Source organism: Cyanistes caeruleus, unplaced genomic scaffold, assembly GCF_971803275.1.
Source record: "Cyanistes caeruleus unplaced genomic scaffold, bCyaCae1.hap1.1 HAP1_SCAFFOLD_117, whole genome shotgun sequence".
In the NCBI taxonomy this organism is placed as follows: domain Eukaryota; kingdom Metazoa; phylum Chordata; class Aves; order Passeriformes; family Paridae; genus Cyanistes; species Cyanistes caeruleus.
Window position 1 is genome coordinate 405,438 of NW_028255917.1, and position 16,219 is coordinate 421,656.

The 16,219-nt window shown below is 54.0% G+C and overlaps 1 protein-coding gene across 1 annotated transcript; it reads left to right on the forward strand.

Moving 5' to 3' along the window:
• Positions 1-6,160: 6,160 nt before the first annotated feature.
• On the forward strand, positions 6,161-12,251 carry LOC147646172 (maestro heat-like repeat-containing protein family member 6). Its single transcript, XM_086873842.1, has 16 exons — positions 6,161-6,748; positions 6,848-7,006; positions 7,276-7,340; positions 7,450-7,599; positions 7,789-7,937; positions 8,242-8,389; positions 8,639-8,826; positions 8,916-9,053; positions 9,332-9,446; positions 9,619-9,756; positions 9,970-10,146; positions 10,283-10,450; positions 10,609-10,710; positions 11,080-11,182; positions 11,463-11,519; positions 11,809-12,251. Exons 1-16 carry the CDS (start codon positions 6,625-6,627, stop codon positions 12,006-12,008), a joined length of 2,181 nt encoding a protein of 726 aa, XP_086729968.1. The 5' UTR covers positions 6,161-6,624; the 3' UTR covers positions 12,009-12,251.
• The last annotated feature ends 3,968 nt before the right edge of the window (positions 12,252-16,219 follow it).

Below are 16,219 nucleotides of genomic sequence, written 5' to 3' on the forward strand. Positions count from 1 at the left end.
GCCTTAACACAGTTACGACGACTGGCATGTTGGACAGGAAAACAGTTTAATATTACATCAAAGGTTTTGTCTGATTTGCTTTTGGATATGAAGAGTGTTAGGCATGCTGTATTGCAGAATAGAGCTGCTATTGATTTTTTACTATTAGCACAGGGCCATGGCTGTGAAGACTTTGATGGAATGTGTTGCATGAATATTTCTGACCATTCAGTGTCTACTCATGCTCATCTCCAACAACTACAGAACAATATGAAAATATTAACCATGGAAACAAATCCATTAGAGGAATGGTTTCAATCCCTAGGTCTCACAGGATGGTTAAAATATTTGGCACAAATGGCAATTGTTGTTATATTGATCATTGTGATTGTGCTACTGTTTATTCCTTGCATACTGCAATGCTTGCAAAACATGATGAAAAGGGCTACTTCTACAGTTTTGTTAGTACAAAAAGAAAACAGGGGAATTGTAGAGGAATGGCTAGAGAGCAAAGGTCATGTTCCCATGCAGCAGTTAGCTGGGAAAGAATGAGACAATAGAGTACAGTTGGTGTGAGATGTTGCAAGGTCAGGAAGGTCTTAGTGATAACTGTTAACAGAGAACAGGACGCTGTGATCAGAAGAATGTGAATTCAGCATAGATGAGCGATCACAGGAATGTGGAATTAGGTGGAGTTGACCTTAAATAAAAATATCCAATAATGAGCTTGTTTTTACACTTTGTATGAGCCTAATTATTGATGCTATATAAGTGGTTTTAGAGTTACCAATAAATGAGACTTGCTGATCATTCATATTGAGTGCTGCATTTCTCCCGCCGAACTCATCATTTAGGTCCAAGTTCCAAACTGCAAATTTTTACACTCAAGACACAGTCATGAAGAACATGTATTTCAATTTTCTATTCCTTTAACTGCAGTGTAAAATATCTTAATATTGGAAAACATCCATAAAATCTCTCAAGGAAGGCAGCTAATGGATCCTTTTCACTAGCACGTGAACAAACTAAGGAACTAAAATCAAAGCTGAGTTCTCTTTTTCAAAAGATCAGTTACCTCTTTCTTACTCCAGTGTTATAGAAGATTTTTCACTACACATTTGGGGGTAATTTTTATCTTTCATATTTTTGGGGGGGGTTTTTTTTGTTTGCTTTTGTTGTTTTTGTTGGTTTTTTTTACAGAAAACATGTCCTAGAAAAGGCATGTCCTTTGCTCCTCTTTCCCGTGTGGAGCAGCTCCCTTCCCGCTGGCTGAGCTGCTCAGGCAGAGCCCGGCAGCTCCTGGCCCTGCAGGGCTGAGGCTTTTCCCCGTTGCTGGGCACAGACTGATGGAGCAGCAGTGCTGAACACGGGCACACGCAGAGGGAGCAGAGCAGCTGCCTTTGCCCACCTGAAGCTCCAAGGCCAAACTCTGAGCAGGCACGGCTGCAAGAGACTCGCAGGCTCCCTGTTGGCTCTGCTGCCCCACTTGTGCCCGGCCCAGCTCTGCGGGAGGCAGAGGGAGAACAAGGGGCAGCTCCCTCCCAGCCCCAGCCCAGGGACCCCTCCAGCCCCGGGCCTTGGGCCACTGTCAGCACCCGGTGCTCCAGCCACGGCTTCTGCTGACACTGACAGCAACAACCAAACTGGGGCTGGTCCCGAGGGAGCAGCAGCAGTGCCTGGATCTGATCCCTCAGTCTGGGGCAGCCCCCTGGGGGAACAGAGGGCACAGCAAGAGGGACAAAACCAGTCAAGGTCAGAGACTGGGAAGAGCCAGAGCTGGGAGCAGGAACAGCTGCTTCATTGAATCCTGGAGAAAGCTCTTGGCTGGGTCAAAGCACTGAAAGGTGTGAAGAGCAGAGAGGAGGCCACACCAAACAATGCTCCTGTTTTCACATTTCCCCTCTCCGTGTCCCAGAAGGAATTGAATGAACTTATTCTTCTCTCCCAGTTGTCTCCTTCAGCTTGAGCAGCTCAGCACCGGGAGCTGAAGGAGCTGAAGCCTCAGGCCACAAGAGCTGAGCAAGAGGGGGCTTTTGGACTAAAGTAATGCTGCTAAGTAATGGACCTAGCTGAATGCAGCAGATAGAATCCTGGTATTATAGAATCCATTCTGCTGGAAAAGACCTCTGAGTTCATCCAGTCCAGCCAGTCACCCAGCAGTGTCAAGCCCCCCACTAACCCTCGTTTCTGAAGTGCCAAGGTCGGCACAACAGGCCCTGAGTGAGGCCTGAACAACAGGCCCTGAGCCAAAGGTGATCTCTGAATGAACCTTCCAGCCAAAGGTTACCTGTCCATCTGCTCATTACTGAAATATTCATGGTCATGAACACTGTGATAGATGTATCCACTCATCAATGAAACATGGATTGACCTTTCTGTGTTTAGAAGCCAGACAAGGCCATGAAATCCGACATCTGGCCTTGTTTGGGGTGTATGGTCAGGGTCGACTCCCTTGGTTCCTCCTTGAGGCCTGGCCAGGCTTTGGCAGGGACGCAAGAGGAGGATGAAACCAGATGTTCCCACACCAGAAGTGCTGTCAGTTTGTTTATTCAGCACTATCAAAGCTGGGCCCTCTCTCACAGCGGGGTTGGAGCCTCACCTGTGGCTGGAGGCACCTGCAGCAATTCCCAGTGTCTGGAGTGGCTCTCCAGCCCTTGGCTGTGACAGCTTCCCCAGCTGATGGGTGGATCTGGGGATGGCAAAGTCTGAGGGGAACTGGTGCTGGATCTTTGTTAATCCCTGCAGGCAATCTTTGGCACTGATGATTGGATTCATTGCTGAGCTGCTCCTTTTGTCATCTTTTGCTGCTTGGAGCTGCAGTTAGTGACACTGATTCCTTCAGGTGGTGTTTGTGCCTTTGGTGCTGACTCTGCCTGCTGCTGAAACAAAACAGGCAAAGTCTAACCAGATCACAACAAAATGTCACTTTTAAAATGTAAATGTAAGGAATCAGTCCCATCTGTAATTCCCAGAAGGGAAGCTCTCCCCAGAGTTCACTGGCTCTGGAGTGGGGCTGAGGTCGGAGCACCGTGCGAGCAGTGGGGCAGTCGGTTAAAAGAGGCTGAACCGCTGGATGTCTTAAAATGCATCCAAACATTGCATATGGAAAAAGAAAAAGAACTCATGGGTTTGGGAAGACAAGGAGGGATTTTGTTAACAGCACCAACAGAAGGAACAATTGTTTTCGGAATGCTCCCATGTGGAGTGACAGAAGAGGGTTTTAGTCTTTAGCTCAGGTTTGTTTGTCCAAGTAAAATAATAATAACAATAGCAATAACAACAATAATTATAACAACACAATAATATATATTTATATATATAACTAAAAATCAATAATGTGAAATAATGCTGACAATTCCAATTTGTTACCTTTGGCTGCTCACTGTAACACTAAAATACCCTACAAAAAAGGACTAGCAAAGACCCAAATGTCAATGGTAAACTTTGTGAATTGTATACAAGGAATAACGGAGGAAGGGATAAAACTGGCAATTTTTATAGGGTTTGGCAATGCTGTGATGTGGAATGCTTTGTCTGTTCCTGTGAAAAACACAGTGATTAAGACTGCTGGGTTTTTCATGTATCACACTATCTACAAGCTACAGGATTGGTTGAACAATTGTTAAAAGAGCAGTTGATAAAATGAGGAGATGGGAACCTGTCCCGGTGGAGAACCCATCTCCCAGATGAGCTCCATGCCCTTAACAATGGGCCCACTGGGAAATGGAAACCCCTGGGTGTGCACGGCTGCACCCAATTTGCAAACACAGCCATGGACAGTGAGACTTGGGCTGCCTGGGAAATTGTTCTGGGTGTGATGGCCCCTGCCAGGGCCACCCCAGAGGCTGCAGGGCTGGACCTTCATGCACTGGAATTCATTAGGAGAAATCAGAAGCAAATGAGAGTTTAAAATACAGGAATAAGAATTCAGATTCCTCCAGGACACTTTGGTTTGATAACTGCTCACTGGAGCTTGGCCTTGCAAAGGCTTCATGTCACGGGAGGAGGAATTGATGCAGATTATCAAGGAGAAATTGAAGTAAGTCTGTTAAACAATAGTGAACAAGATTTGATTGTTCAACCCCATGACAAGGTAGAAGAAATATTGATATCGCAATTGAAAAAATAATTGTGAAGAAAGAATATCCACTTCAAATTGCCTCCATTTGTGGATAAAAAGAGTTTGGACCCAGCAGTCCTAATAAAGGAGCCAGAGTGTGGGTCCAGAGGCCAAATGGCCCTCCCAAGCCAGCTGAAGGAACAGCTCTGGGCAAAGACAACACTGTTTGAATCCTGAGACCTGTGCAGGAACAATGGGAATATGTCCCTGCAGCCAAGTGTTCTCTGCCAGAACAAGTCGATGGGATGGGATATTGTTTTACAGACCCTGCCAGACCAAATCTCCCTGTTTGCCCCAACGGCCCCTTTGGAAAATGCTCAGATCCACAGGGCTCCATGTGAAGGCTGATGTGACCCTGAGGGACTTCCACACCAATTCCAGCCAGGAGCCTGGCTGTCCCTCAGGGACTGGGACCCAGCACCTCTCCAGCCGAAGGGGAAAGGACCCCAGCAAGCCTTGTTAGCCACAGACAGCGCGGTAAAGCTGAACAGCAAAGGACCTTGGGGACATTATTCTGGAATTCAAAAGGTGCCAGCTCCATGGACAACAGAATTATTGTTCCTAACGTGAATGAGAGTGAGGAAAAAGAATGAGTAGGCTTGTGATGGTAAAGCACAGAAATCCTTTCACATTGTGACCTCCAACTAGAACAGGGCTTGGTTTCTCCGGAAGGGAAATCTCAGTCAATCCTGTAAAACTGATAATTGCATTCCTGTGTTCCACAGCACAGTTTTCTCTGAGTGTCCCTGCACTGGATCTGTTACGAGTCAGAGCCCATTGACAGAGTTTTGGCCACCCCACAGGGTGAGCCCTCCGAGGGAACCCCATTCCTCCCAACCTGAGCTGAGAACATACCCAGCAATTAGTTACATTGAGTATTTTGGCTACTTTGATCTTTAAATTTTCAAAATAATTTTGATGACTAATGCCTTGATTAAACTTCAGAGGTGTTTCTGGCAAACAAAGATCCTGTCTGACTCTCAAGATACAACTTACAGGTGTTGGGGGTTCGGTGTCCTTTATTTTCTATTTAGTTCTGGCTTGCCTGTGGAATTTTTACTCATGACTTGCAGGGAAAACTTAACTGCGGGTACTTGGTGGGTGCTTGAGGAAAGATAAAGAGTTTGGCTGGGCCCAGGGGGGGAAGGGGGCAGGAAAAGGGGAGGGTGGGGACAGTTTGGTGGCTTCTTCAGCTTCGGAGAAGAACACTTTGGGTACAGAGTTGTTGTGGTGGGGAGAAGGGAATTTCGCCATCACCCAGATGGAGCTGCTGCTTCTTCTCCTTCTTCCCTCTTCATTGGTGGCCTCACACCCCCTGTCCTGCCGGGACGTGTGGCAGTGCCAGCCACCGCCACGGAGCTGCTGATCCACCTCAGCCACTGGCCCGGGATCTCAGCTCATCCCTGCTGTTCCAGCTGAGTGTTCCTCAGAGCCCTGCAGGAGCACCAGCACTGACTGCCAACCCGAGGGGGTTTGTGAAACAAAGCCTCTCCTCCATCCTTTCCCGTCTCAGCCCAGAAAGCTGTCACGGGGTCCCTGGTTCTGTTTTCTTGCTAACGCTGTAGTTATTGTTGTTTGTTTGCCTGGTTATAAATATTAGTAAAAAACTGTCATTCCTATCCCCAGATCTCTGCCTGAGAGCCCCTTGATTTCAGGATTATCATAATTTGGAGGGAGGGGGTCTACATTTTTCATTCCAAGGGAGGCTCCTGCCCTCCCTAGCAGACACCTGTCTCTCAACACTGAGACATTTGCATGAGTAAATTTTGCAAAGTTTTCAATAAAATTCTTATTGATAAATTTGCCTCCATTTCATTTCTAACAAGCTGTTCCTAAAGATCCCATCAGGCTGTCTTAGACACTTTGGGCAAGGGATTCCTTCCAAGCTGGGCCACGTGGGGGAGGGGATGGGGGCGGCCCCAGGGCGGAGGGCAGGGTGTGCAAGGGCCCTTTGTGACACGCTGCAGCACGGTCACCGTGGGATGGTGGCAACGGGAGCAGATGTCAAAGGGCCCTTTGTGACACGTGCTGACATAGGAGCTGGCGGTGACAGGGCCACGCCACAGTGCTCGGTGCACGCGACGGGTCAGGACGCGCCAGAGCGGTGCTGTGAGGAGCCCCCGCACAGCGCACTCCTTTGTGTCGGACCTGGAGCTTTTCTGAAGCACTATTACTACAGGTGACCTCGAGGCCAGACCACAGGTCTTGCTGACCTGTGGCCTTCCCGAGGCTTCCTTCTTAAGGTTCTCTTGAGGGCAGACCGTGGGACTTGGTGACCCGGAGCTTTTCCGAGGTGTCGCCCATCCCTGCAGTCTCTGCCCTTGAGACCAGACCACAGTCCCTGTTGAGGAGCCTCCTGTCCTTCTGGCACGAGCCCTCAAGACCCAAGTGCAGGACTTGCTGTCTTGCAATCTTGCCAGGACTTGAGTCTTGCAGGTGCCTTCCAGGCACGACTGCAGGACTTGCTGACTCCAAGCTTTTCCGAGCCATCTCTCCTGCAAGCAACCATAAATCCAGTCACTGCCATGGAGCAGCGACCCCCAAGAGTGCCCAAGTTGGCCTGGCTTGAGGAGCAGGAAGAAGAAGGCTCTGGAGCTGTCCTGGCACAGGAGTCTGAAGAGGTGCAGGAGTTCCAGGCACCACAGGAGGGTGAGTTGAAGAGCTCGGCATTAGGGCTAGTGCCTGTTGCCAGCTTGGCCCCATCCCATTCCATGCCATGCCATCCCCTGGTGCTGTTCCTATGGAAAGGATGGGAGAGTCCTAAAGAAGACAGGGAGCAGCGACCCCCAAGAGTGCCCAAGCTGGCCTGGGTGGAGGAGGAGGAGGAGGAGGTCGAGGAAGAAGGCCCTGGAGCTGCCCCAGCACCAGAGACCGAAGAGGTGCAGCAGTTGCAGCCGCTGGAGGAGGGTGAGTGGCAGAGCTGGGCCACAGGGCTGGTGCCTGCGGCCATCTTGGCCCCATCCCATCCCATTGCATCCCATCTCATCCCATCCCACACTGTCCTGTGGAGACACACCAATGGACAGCACAAAAAAGGGGCTGGGGCTGCCCCCGCAGCAGTGGCCGTGCTGCATCCCCTGGGGCATCCCGGGACTGTCCCTGCCTGGGGAACGCAGGGCTGGGCTGTGCTCTCCGGCCTCTCCCGCAGCCCCTCAGCTCTGGCTGCTCTTTGCCAGATGCAGCCATGGACGGCACACAAGAGCAGGACACCGCCCGTGGCCGCTTCCGCAGAGCAGCGCAGGTACCTGCAGCCATCCCCACCTGCGCTGGGCCTGCTGGCACTGCTCAGCCCAGCACCGCACTTGGAGCACTCCATGCAACTTCCCTGCCTTCCTGCCCTTCTCCTACAGTTTCTTTACCAATACATCAAGAGAATTGGCAAGGAAGACACCAGACCTACGGACACTGAGGTCAAAGCATCCTCAGAGGTCTTGGTAGAACAGAGCAGCGCTGCCCAGCTGGATCTGCTTGTAGAGACGGCTCTTTTCAATCCAGAGCAAGTAAGCAGCCTGTGGCCAGCCTTTGATCCTCCAGCAATTGCTTGGCTTTCCCAAGCCACGCCTGCTGCTCACTTGAAGCTTTTGAGGCCATGGCAGTGGGCTGGAAGAGAAGCACTTGTCTGGGGAAGAAGCTGGGCACATTGCTGACTCCCTCTGCTAGCATTCCAAGTCTCCCTGTGCCTTCTCCAGGTGCCCGGCGTGGTGAGGTACATCCACCAGTGGCTCATGGCCAATGAGGCTGCTGAGCACAGGATGGACTGGGCCCTGATGCAAGTGGCCGAGGCAGAGCCCGATGATGTGGCCATCACTCTCCTGCGGGTGGCCCCAACGTGTGACAGGTAGGGGGCCCAGCTGCCCCGAGGCCTCAGGGCTCCCCAGCCCATCACCCTGTACAGCCCGGCCCAGGGCTGTGAGCAACACAGACTTGCAGGGCCCTCTGGCTGCTCCCTTTGCCAGCCCTGCTACAAAGTCGGCCCCCGAGCCTGCTGCCGTGCTGCCAGCCTGCCCCTCAGGGGCCTGTCCCCACAGGGCTGGGCTGCCTGGCTGCTGCTGCCGCTCAGGGCCAGTGGGCACAGGCAGAGCTGGCGGCCAGCTCAGCTCCCCGCTGCTGCCCAGCCCACGGTGCTGTGTCTGACCCCGCAGAGCTGCTATGGCCATGTGGACGACCATCTTGCTCTCGCCCTGGATTTCAGAGGAAGTGACACCGCTCCTCATCAATGTGGTGGGGAGCTGGCCGCAGAAAAACCTGGGCACCTCTGATGGGGACAAGACGGCTGTCTTTTCCCTGACTGTGAGTTTCTGGAGCTGGCCTTTGCTCACCGCAAGGCCGGACGCCTCTCCAGCAGCTCTGTTACCTCCTTCCCCCACTGCATCTCCCTGCTTCAGGCACTGGCCACAAATCTGGCCTAGGGGCAGCTTCAGGGCCACCAGGCCCGTTGCTCCCCCTGCATCTGCCCCGGCCTCTCCCTGCCACGCTCAGGCCCTGCCACACGGACGCCCCGGCACTGAGCGCTGTCTCGGGCTGCTTTGTCCTCTGCAGGCAACTCTGGTGATGTGGAAGATCCTCCAGGGGCCCTGTTGCCCACAGATCCTCACAGTCTATTTCCCCCGCCTCTTTGTGCATCTGCTCTTCCAAACGTACTTCAGTACTTTGTATATGACAGAAGACGTCCATACCTTCTGGAAGGAATGCCAGGAGCAACACGGCCTCTCCACCAGCCCCAACAGGTGCTCCATGCCACTCCTCCTGTCCCTGCCACTTCCCCAGCCTCAGAGCCAGCGCTCCCAGCGTCACCTGGGCTTTGCTGTGCACACAGGTTTGCAGTGCAGACCCTGAAGGCCCTGCTCTGCAGTCTCCACTTGGAGCATGTGGTGGTGGCAATGGAACGCAAGCGTGGCTGGGACACGCTGCTCTGTGCTGACACCCACCACTATGCCATGGGTCTGCTGGCCAGGTGAGACCCCCTTCTCCCCACTGCCTCTGACATTTGTGCCCCATGACCAGGATGCCCCCCACAGTCCCCGTGGCCATGGGCCTGAGGGCCTCGTCACCGAGGGATGGCCAAGGAGACTGCAAAAGGCTGTGAGAGGAGGGTGCCCAGGAGCAGCCACATCTCAAGGGCCCAAATACCCTCACAGGGTGCTGGGGCAATAGGACAACTGTGTCCATCAGTCCTGGGAGAGGTTTTTCACGCCCTTGCTGAGACTCTTTCTGCCATTTTCTGCCTTCCAGGGTAATGCGCCGTGCATCCGCCCACTTGTGTAAAGGCATCTTAAGCTACCTGCTTGAGGTGCTCAGCAAACCGTTGCCACTCTGGGATGTCTCTGCCATGGCATTCCTTGTGGAGGTGAGCCTGATGGCCAGCACTACCTCGCTCAGCTCCCTGCCAGCCCTGTCCCCTGGCAAAGCCACAGCTGCCTGGGACAGCACCCGTGCCCTGTGCTGCTACCTGGGCCCAGCCCTACGCACTTCCAGGCTCCTGCTGGCCGGCTCCCCTCTCACTGCCCTGTGCCTTTCAGCTCCTAGATTGCCTGGACTTGAGTGACTGTGGTGACAGCCTAATGGAGATCTTGTATAAGTACCTGTGGTACAATTCCACAGAGATGCATCACCAGGTTCTCAGGGCTCTCCTCCTGCTAAAGGACCATCCCTCCATGGTGAGAAGGGGGCAGCAGCTGAAGCCGTGTGGGCAGCATGAGGCTGGGCAATGCTGTCACTTGGCCTTGGCTGGCCTTTGCCTTGGGCGCTGAGGCAGCTCCTCGCAGCTCTCCTGTCTCCTGCTTCAGCTGCCCGAGTGCTTTGGGACAGCCCTTTGGCCTCTGGGCCCTGCGGCAGCTGCCCGGGCTTTCACACCCTTGTGTTCTGCACAGGCCGAAAGAATTCAGAGCCTGACAGGAAGACTAGTGCACCTCCTGTGGGACCTGGACAGTGACGTGGCCAGGATGAGCATTGCTCTCCTGAGCCATATTTTCACAGATGAAGACACCCCAATATCCTGGCGCAGGGCCCTGCAGCTGGCTGAGCCGCTCCTGAAACTCCTGGACAATGTAAGGCTCTGTGCCCCAGCCACGGCCACTGCCTGCTGCCCGGACACTTTGTGCCCTGTGCATTTGCAGGCCTGCGCCAATGTGGGCCACAAGAAGCCAATGATGAGGTCATTTTTCCTTCCTTCCTTTCATACAGCCCCATAGCCAGGTGCAGCTGCTCTCCATGTTTCTCCTTCGAAGAGTGATGTCTTCAGCTGAAGAAGAAGGAAGAGAAGAAGGAAGAAAGCCCCTGAAGGAACGAGTGTACCAGAGCCTGCTCCCACTCTTTTTCCACTGCCAAGATGAGAATCGGCATGTGGCAGAGGTGAGGACTCCTGGGCTGCTGCTGCGCCTTGGCAGGGGGCTCAGCTGCCTCCTGCCCTGACGCAGGCTTGCAGGCTGCAGCCTCCTCCAGCCCTTGGCACTGGGACACTCCTGTGCCCTGCCTTGTGGGGCCATTTGCGGCTCTCTGCTGCTCCCCAGGCCTCTCGGACAACGCTCCTTCGCGCGGCTCACTTCCTGAAGAGGCCAGACCTGGAAAAAGCTGTCAGGAAGGAGAAGCTGTGGAAGTTTGCCAGGCTCGTGGTAAGGACGGCTGGAAGTCCCAGTCTCAGACTAGAGAAGCCCCCTGGCCCCGGTGCTCAGTGTGTGGGGCTGGCAGCTGTGCCCCTGCCCACTGCTGCAGCCGGGGGCCGCACGGCTTCTTCTCCAGCCCCCTGTGGCCCCGAGCCGGGTGCCGATGGAGCCCCGGCCCAGCGGGGCTGCGGGCCGGGCCGGCACCGCGGCTCCCCGGGCAGCAGCCGGCCCTCTGCCCCCTCCAGAGCCCGGCGCCAGCGGCTGCTGGCCGGGCCTCAGGGCTGGCCGGGCACGGGAGGGCGCGACTGGCCGCAGGCAGCAGCGCCCGGCCGAAGGGCAGAGCCCGCGCCAACCCTTCCCTCCTGCCGCTCTCTCCAGCTGGCCGACCACAGGATCCCCTTGGCCGAGCACCTGCGCCGGGCCCTGCAGTACCTTCAGGACCCACAGGAGACCCTGCGAGCGGCGGCCATCAGGGTCATCGGTGAGTCCCGAGCCCGGGCTCCCTCCCCGCCCCGCCGCAGCTCGGCCCCAGCCCCGGCTGCTGCCCCGGCAGCGGCACCCGGGCCCGGCGCCCTGGAGCCCCGGCTGCCCTCGGGGCTGCTGCTGCCGGCCTCTGGCAGCCGTGCCCTTGGGCTGAGTCAGGATGCGGCAAGGGCCCGGGCTGAGCCCTGCCGAGGCAGGAGGCCGTGTGGCCACAGGGCTGGCAGCGCCGCTGGCAGAGAGCTGTGCTGCTGGGACCCTGACAGGCTCTATGTTCTCAGGGATGGCCGGGGAGCAGCTGAGGGGGCAGCAGGCAGAGCTCCAGGTTTTGTGCAGAGGTGAGCCACGGCAGCAGGCTGACAGTGGTGGCTGTCGGGGGCAGCTGCAGCCCTGGCCAGGCTGTGGAGGGCTCTGCTCCCTGTCCCGGTGAGGGACGGCGTGGGCAGAGCACAGTGAGATTTCAGGGCCACGTGGGGCATTTGTGGCCAGCAGCTTCGGGCTGACCCCCTTGGTCCCTGCTCCCTCCTGGCCAAGGCAAGAGCCGGCTGGCATGGCCCTGGCAGGGGGCTCTCGCTGGGCCCCCACAGCTCTGGGGTGTGACCGTGGCTCTGTTCGTCTCTCTTGCAGCCCTCGAACGCCTGACGGAGGACAGAAGCTGTGCCGTGTCAGACCTGGCACTTGAGACGCTGTATGTCCTCCGGGCCATCCAGAGTGCCCGTTACTCCATTCTCCAGAGGATGGAAGACCAAATCCTCAGGGCATGGAGGACACGGCCTCGTCTGTCAGGCTTGGGCTGGCTGCGCTGCTGGAGATGTGCTCAGCGCTGACCTGAGAGGCTCTGTCTTCTGGTGCCACATGGGCCAGCCAGGATTTTTTATTTCATAAGGGTTGTTATTTTCCTTTTTTCTCTTCTTTTTACTATGTAAATAATATAGGATATGTTAGGGCTGAGAGGCTCTGTCTTCTGGGGCCACATGGGCCATCTGTTATTTTTTTTTTCATAGAGATTGTTTTTTTCTTCGTTTCGTTTCCATCTAGTATGTAAATAATATAGGATATGTTATAAACCACAAGAGTCCCAAGACCTTTCTTTTGCTGCCCAGGGTGTGCGGGGCATAGGGGAAGAGAGGGAAAAGGGTTCTTGTGTTCAGCAACCTGCCGGGGCATGCAGTGGTGCAGGGGAAATGGCCAGAAGCCCCTTGGCCTTTGGTGGTTGTGCTGAAGCCACAAGCCCTGTGGCAGGCAGGAAGCGCCATCTGTGTCCTGCTGCCCGTGTGTTGGTGCCGTGATGGCTGAGGAGCTGCTGGAGCTCCTGTGGGGCTGCGGCGCTGCTGCCGGGCCAGGCTGGGGGAGCCCCTGAGGGCACGGGGGTGCTGGGAGGCCGTGAAGGGATGAGGGGCTGCGGAGGCCCAGACGGGACAAGGCAGTGGGAAGGCACGAGGGGCATGTGTGAGGGAGTGGGTGGCAGGAGGTTCCAAGGGGACAGAAGGCCCTGGAGGAGCCGGGGTGGTGGGAAGCCCTGAGGAATTGGGTGTCAGAGGCCATAAGCAGCCCCCGGGCAGCCGCCTGGTCCCTGACACCCGGCTGCTCCGGTGCTGCCCCAAAATGTCCCCCAGGCCTGCAGCAGAAGGCCTGGAGGCTGGGACACCACCCCAGCGGGAGGGTGGGGACAGCCCGAGGTGCCCAGGCTGGACTGGCTGGGGACATGGAGGGCAGGGGGTGCTGCCAGGCCACGGCCACTGGGTGCCTCCAGGAAGGGGCAGTGGGCAGAGGCAGGGCTGGCGGCCAGCCCGGGCCGTCACGGCTGCCCAGGCCACGCTGCTGTGACCGAGGCCCTCCTGACACAGAGCTCGGGGCCCACAGAGCTGCTGCCACCATGGGGAGGGTGGCGATGTCTCCTCTGGCAGGGCTGCCCAGTGGCTGCTGCCCAAGCGGCTCTGGAGCCCACAGAAACAGCAGCAGAGTGTGCCCAGGAACAGCAGCAGCCCCAACGTCGGCACCTGCGCACTGAGGCGTCCGCAGCAGCCGGGTGCCAAACAGGGGGAGGCTGTGGGCACAATTGCCTTTGATTTGGCAAAAGGCTTCAGCAGAGTTGGCCACAATGGCTTTCTCTTCACTTGCAGCCTCACAGCAACGCTTGCCAGCTTCAGCTGCAGCCTGTGCCCGTGACTGACTTGGATGGCCGTGCTTGAGGGCGAGCTCGCCTTCCACACTCAGGTGCCCCAAAGCAGAGGCACTGGCACCATCCTGAGAAAGAGAGAGAGAGAGAGAGAGAGAGAGAGAGTCTGATGGGGCAGCTGCCCTCCCTCTCATCTGTCCAGGCACCTTAAAGACACATGAAACCAAATCCTGGACTTGCTTGGAACAAAGGAAGAAGCAGCATGTGCTGAAAAAAAGCAGGGACTTACACGGCTCAGTTTTGCTCTCCACTTGGGCAATCCCAGAATCCCTGAGCACTTGGTGTTGCAAAGTAGCATCAACATCATCCAGTCTCCAAGCACCCTGCCATGGGCACAGGTGGTGTGCAGGCACAGGTGTCACTAGAATTGGGAGAACACTTTTCCTTGTTGACCTTTTCCTCTCCTGGATTTCAAGCAAAGATGAAAACATCATCTGGTGAATGACAGGTGAATAGTGTAGCTCACAGAACTAGGAGTAGGAGTCTCCAGTGGCCCATGGTGTGTCCATTCAACCATTGTTAGATTGTCCAGTTGGAGCTCAGCGTGGTGCAGCCCGGGCACAGGCACCAGGCTGGTCCATTTCAGCATCCCAAAGTCTTGGTGGCTCCCTGTGCACCCATTGTCTCCTGAATCCATTCTTGAACTCCCAGTTACTGCTGTGCAGGACATGAGAACACAGGAACAGCTTGTTTGGCTCATTCTTGCCTTTGCTGCTCCTGCCTAAAGGAATCATCAGGACTATATGCTGATGGAATGGGATTGCCGAACAGCAGGGACTTTGTCTCTAGAGTCTAAAACTAAAACCTTGTCTGACTGTTCAGACACTCTAAAATCACGGGTGAGAATGACAGCTTTGGTATGGAAGAATCCTAGAAATCTTGACTTGTGATTTTTCTAGTCAAGGATTTGAATGCCAATGTGGAAACTACCAAAATATTCAAACTTGTTTTCATTGGCAACCCCTTTGAAATGGCATCAGCACACCTCCAGGGGACAGGGTATGACAGTGGGGACAGTACTTGGCAGCTCATGGCTTCAGATGTGGGAGGTAAATATTTTGCCTAGGTACACATTGAAGTTCAAGTTTTCCCATGGTTTGGATTGACTGGTCATTGCAGGTAACTTTAATCAATGCAAAAGGATGTAAAAGCAGAGTTCCTGGAGAATGTGCACTAGGGAGGAAATAGGGAGAAAACCTTGAACACAGCCAGCAGGCTCTGGAAAAATTTATAAAAATTAAAATTAAAAATAGATGTAGCTTTGTGACTGTTCAGACAGGACTCTTTGTGTCTGGAGGTGATCGTAAAACATTTTAAAATCTTAGGAAATTCGGGAACTCAGAAAGAAAGTTAGGCTTGGCAAGCCCTGGGAAAAGTAGGCCCTGGAAATGTTAGGCCTTGTGCTTGCTAAAGATCATGTGAAACTGCACCTGTGTAATCAATATATGATAAATGATAGAATTGTTAGATGTGATTAGATATAATTATTGTTTAAAGAACATGAGGAACAATGTTAGGGGGCTGGGGTGGGATCACGAGAAATCCATGCTTGGGTAAAAACAATGCATACAATGGAACAATGTAAGTTTAATAATTAATATGTAAGTTGTATAACGATAGAGTATAAAACATGTTCAACTCAAAACCAAGATGGGTCAGATTTGGGTCTGTGTACCCCTGACACCCAGAGCTCTTCAATAAAGTACCTGCATATAATCATTGTGTGATGATGTGTGTTCCTGAACTCTAACATTTTGGTGACCCAGATGGGACCTTGTGAGTGCTGCTGAGCGAGCTCGCGACCCGATCCTGCTCCAGCCGGCACCGAGGGATTCTCGGGGAGCCCATCGGCCGCGACCGTCTGCGCTGCTCACAGCGTCCCCAGGAGAAGAGGTAAGGTGCTTTCACTTTGGTTTGGGTGCCTGCCAATAAGACGCAGCAAAAGCTGCGCTTGGTTGGGCTAAAGGAATTCCTGTTGGGATTGCCTGGGCGCCGTCCGTCAGACGACTGCGAAAGCGTCGCAGGTTTGGCATTTGTGGTGTATTGTAGTTGTGACATGGAGAAGCTTAAAGGGGTTTTGGGCAGCAATGCTCTCATAGCAGGTACTTCTCCTTTGGGGTGCTTCTTAGCACACTGGAAACAAGGTCACTTTGGGGAAGAATTACATAAGGCTGAATTGATTTTGGTGAGATCTCCCCATGGAAAAAGACCCCTGTGACACTGTCTCATCTGTTGGTACCTATAACCTCTCTCTTTCTTTACTTTGTTTTCTTTCTCCTCTCTCACTCCCTCTCCTCTATCACATAACCCTTGTTATCACTAAAATAAATGTACATTATTGCTGTTGTGATTTCAACTGAAATCCCTTGTGTCCTTTTTGCCCTCTGAGATCAAAGAAACTTCTCGCGACTCCCACTGGCGTTAGCGAATCGTGGCATTTAAACTGGAGTCACGGGCAGGATTTCTGACAGACAGAAGGGGCTGCAGGTTTGTTGTGCAGTCTGTATTAGGGGAAAGATGTTTTGCTCCAGCCGCACCCAGCCCGACACTCCCAAGAGAGTGAGCGGTGTCTAGAAAGCAAGGGGGGCAACTCAAATTTCCCACAAACTGCACACGCCGAGGTGAAAAGCACCCCACACTCACTTGAGGGCTCTGTCTGCAGAATTTCACAAAAGATCTCTTAGTGCAAAAGGGTGGGAATGTTTTTGTTGTTGTTGTGTGTATGAATTTTGAGTGCTTGGTGTAGCAAAGAGACAATCAGAATTTTAAACTGAAAGAGTGCCTCCCAAGCAGATTTGGTCTTTTTACCCACACAGGGAAGCAAAAAGCAGTGTGTGTGTGTGTGTGTGTGTGGGTGTG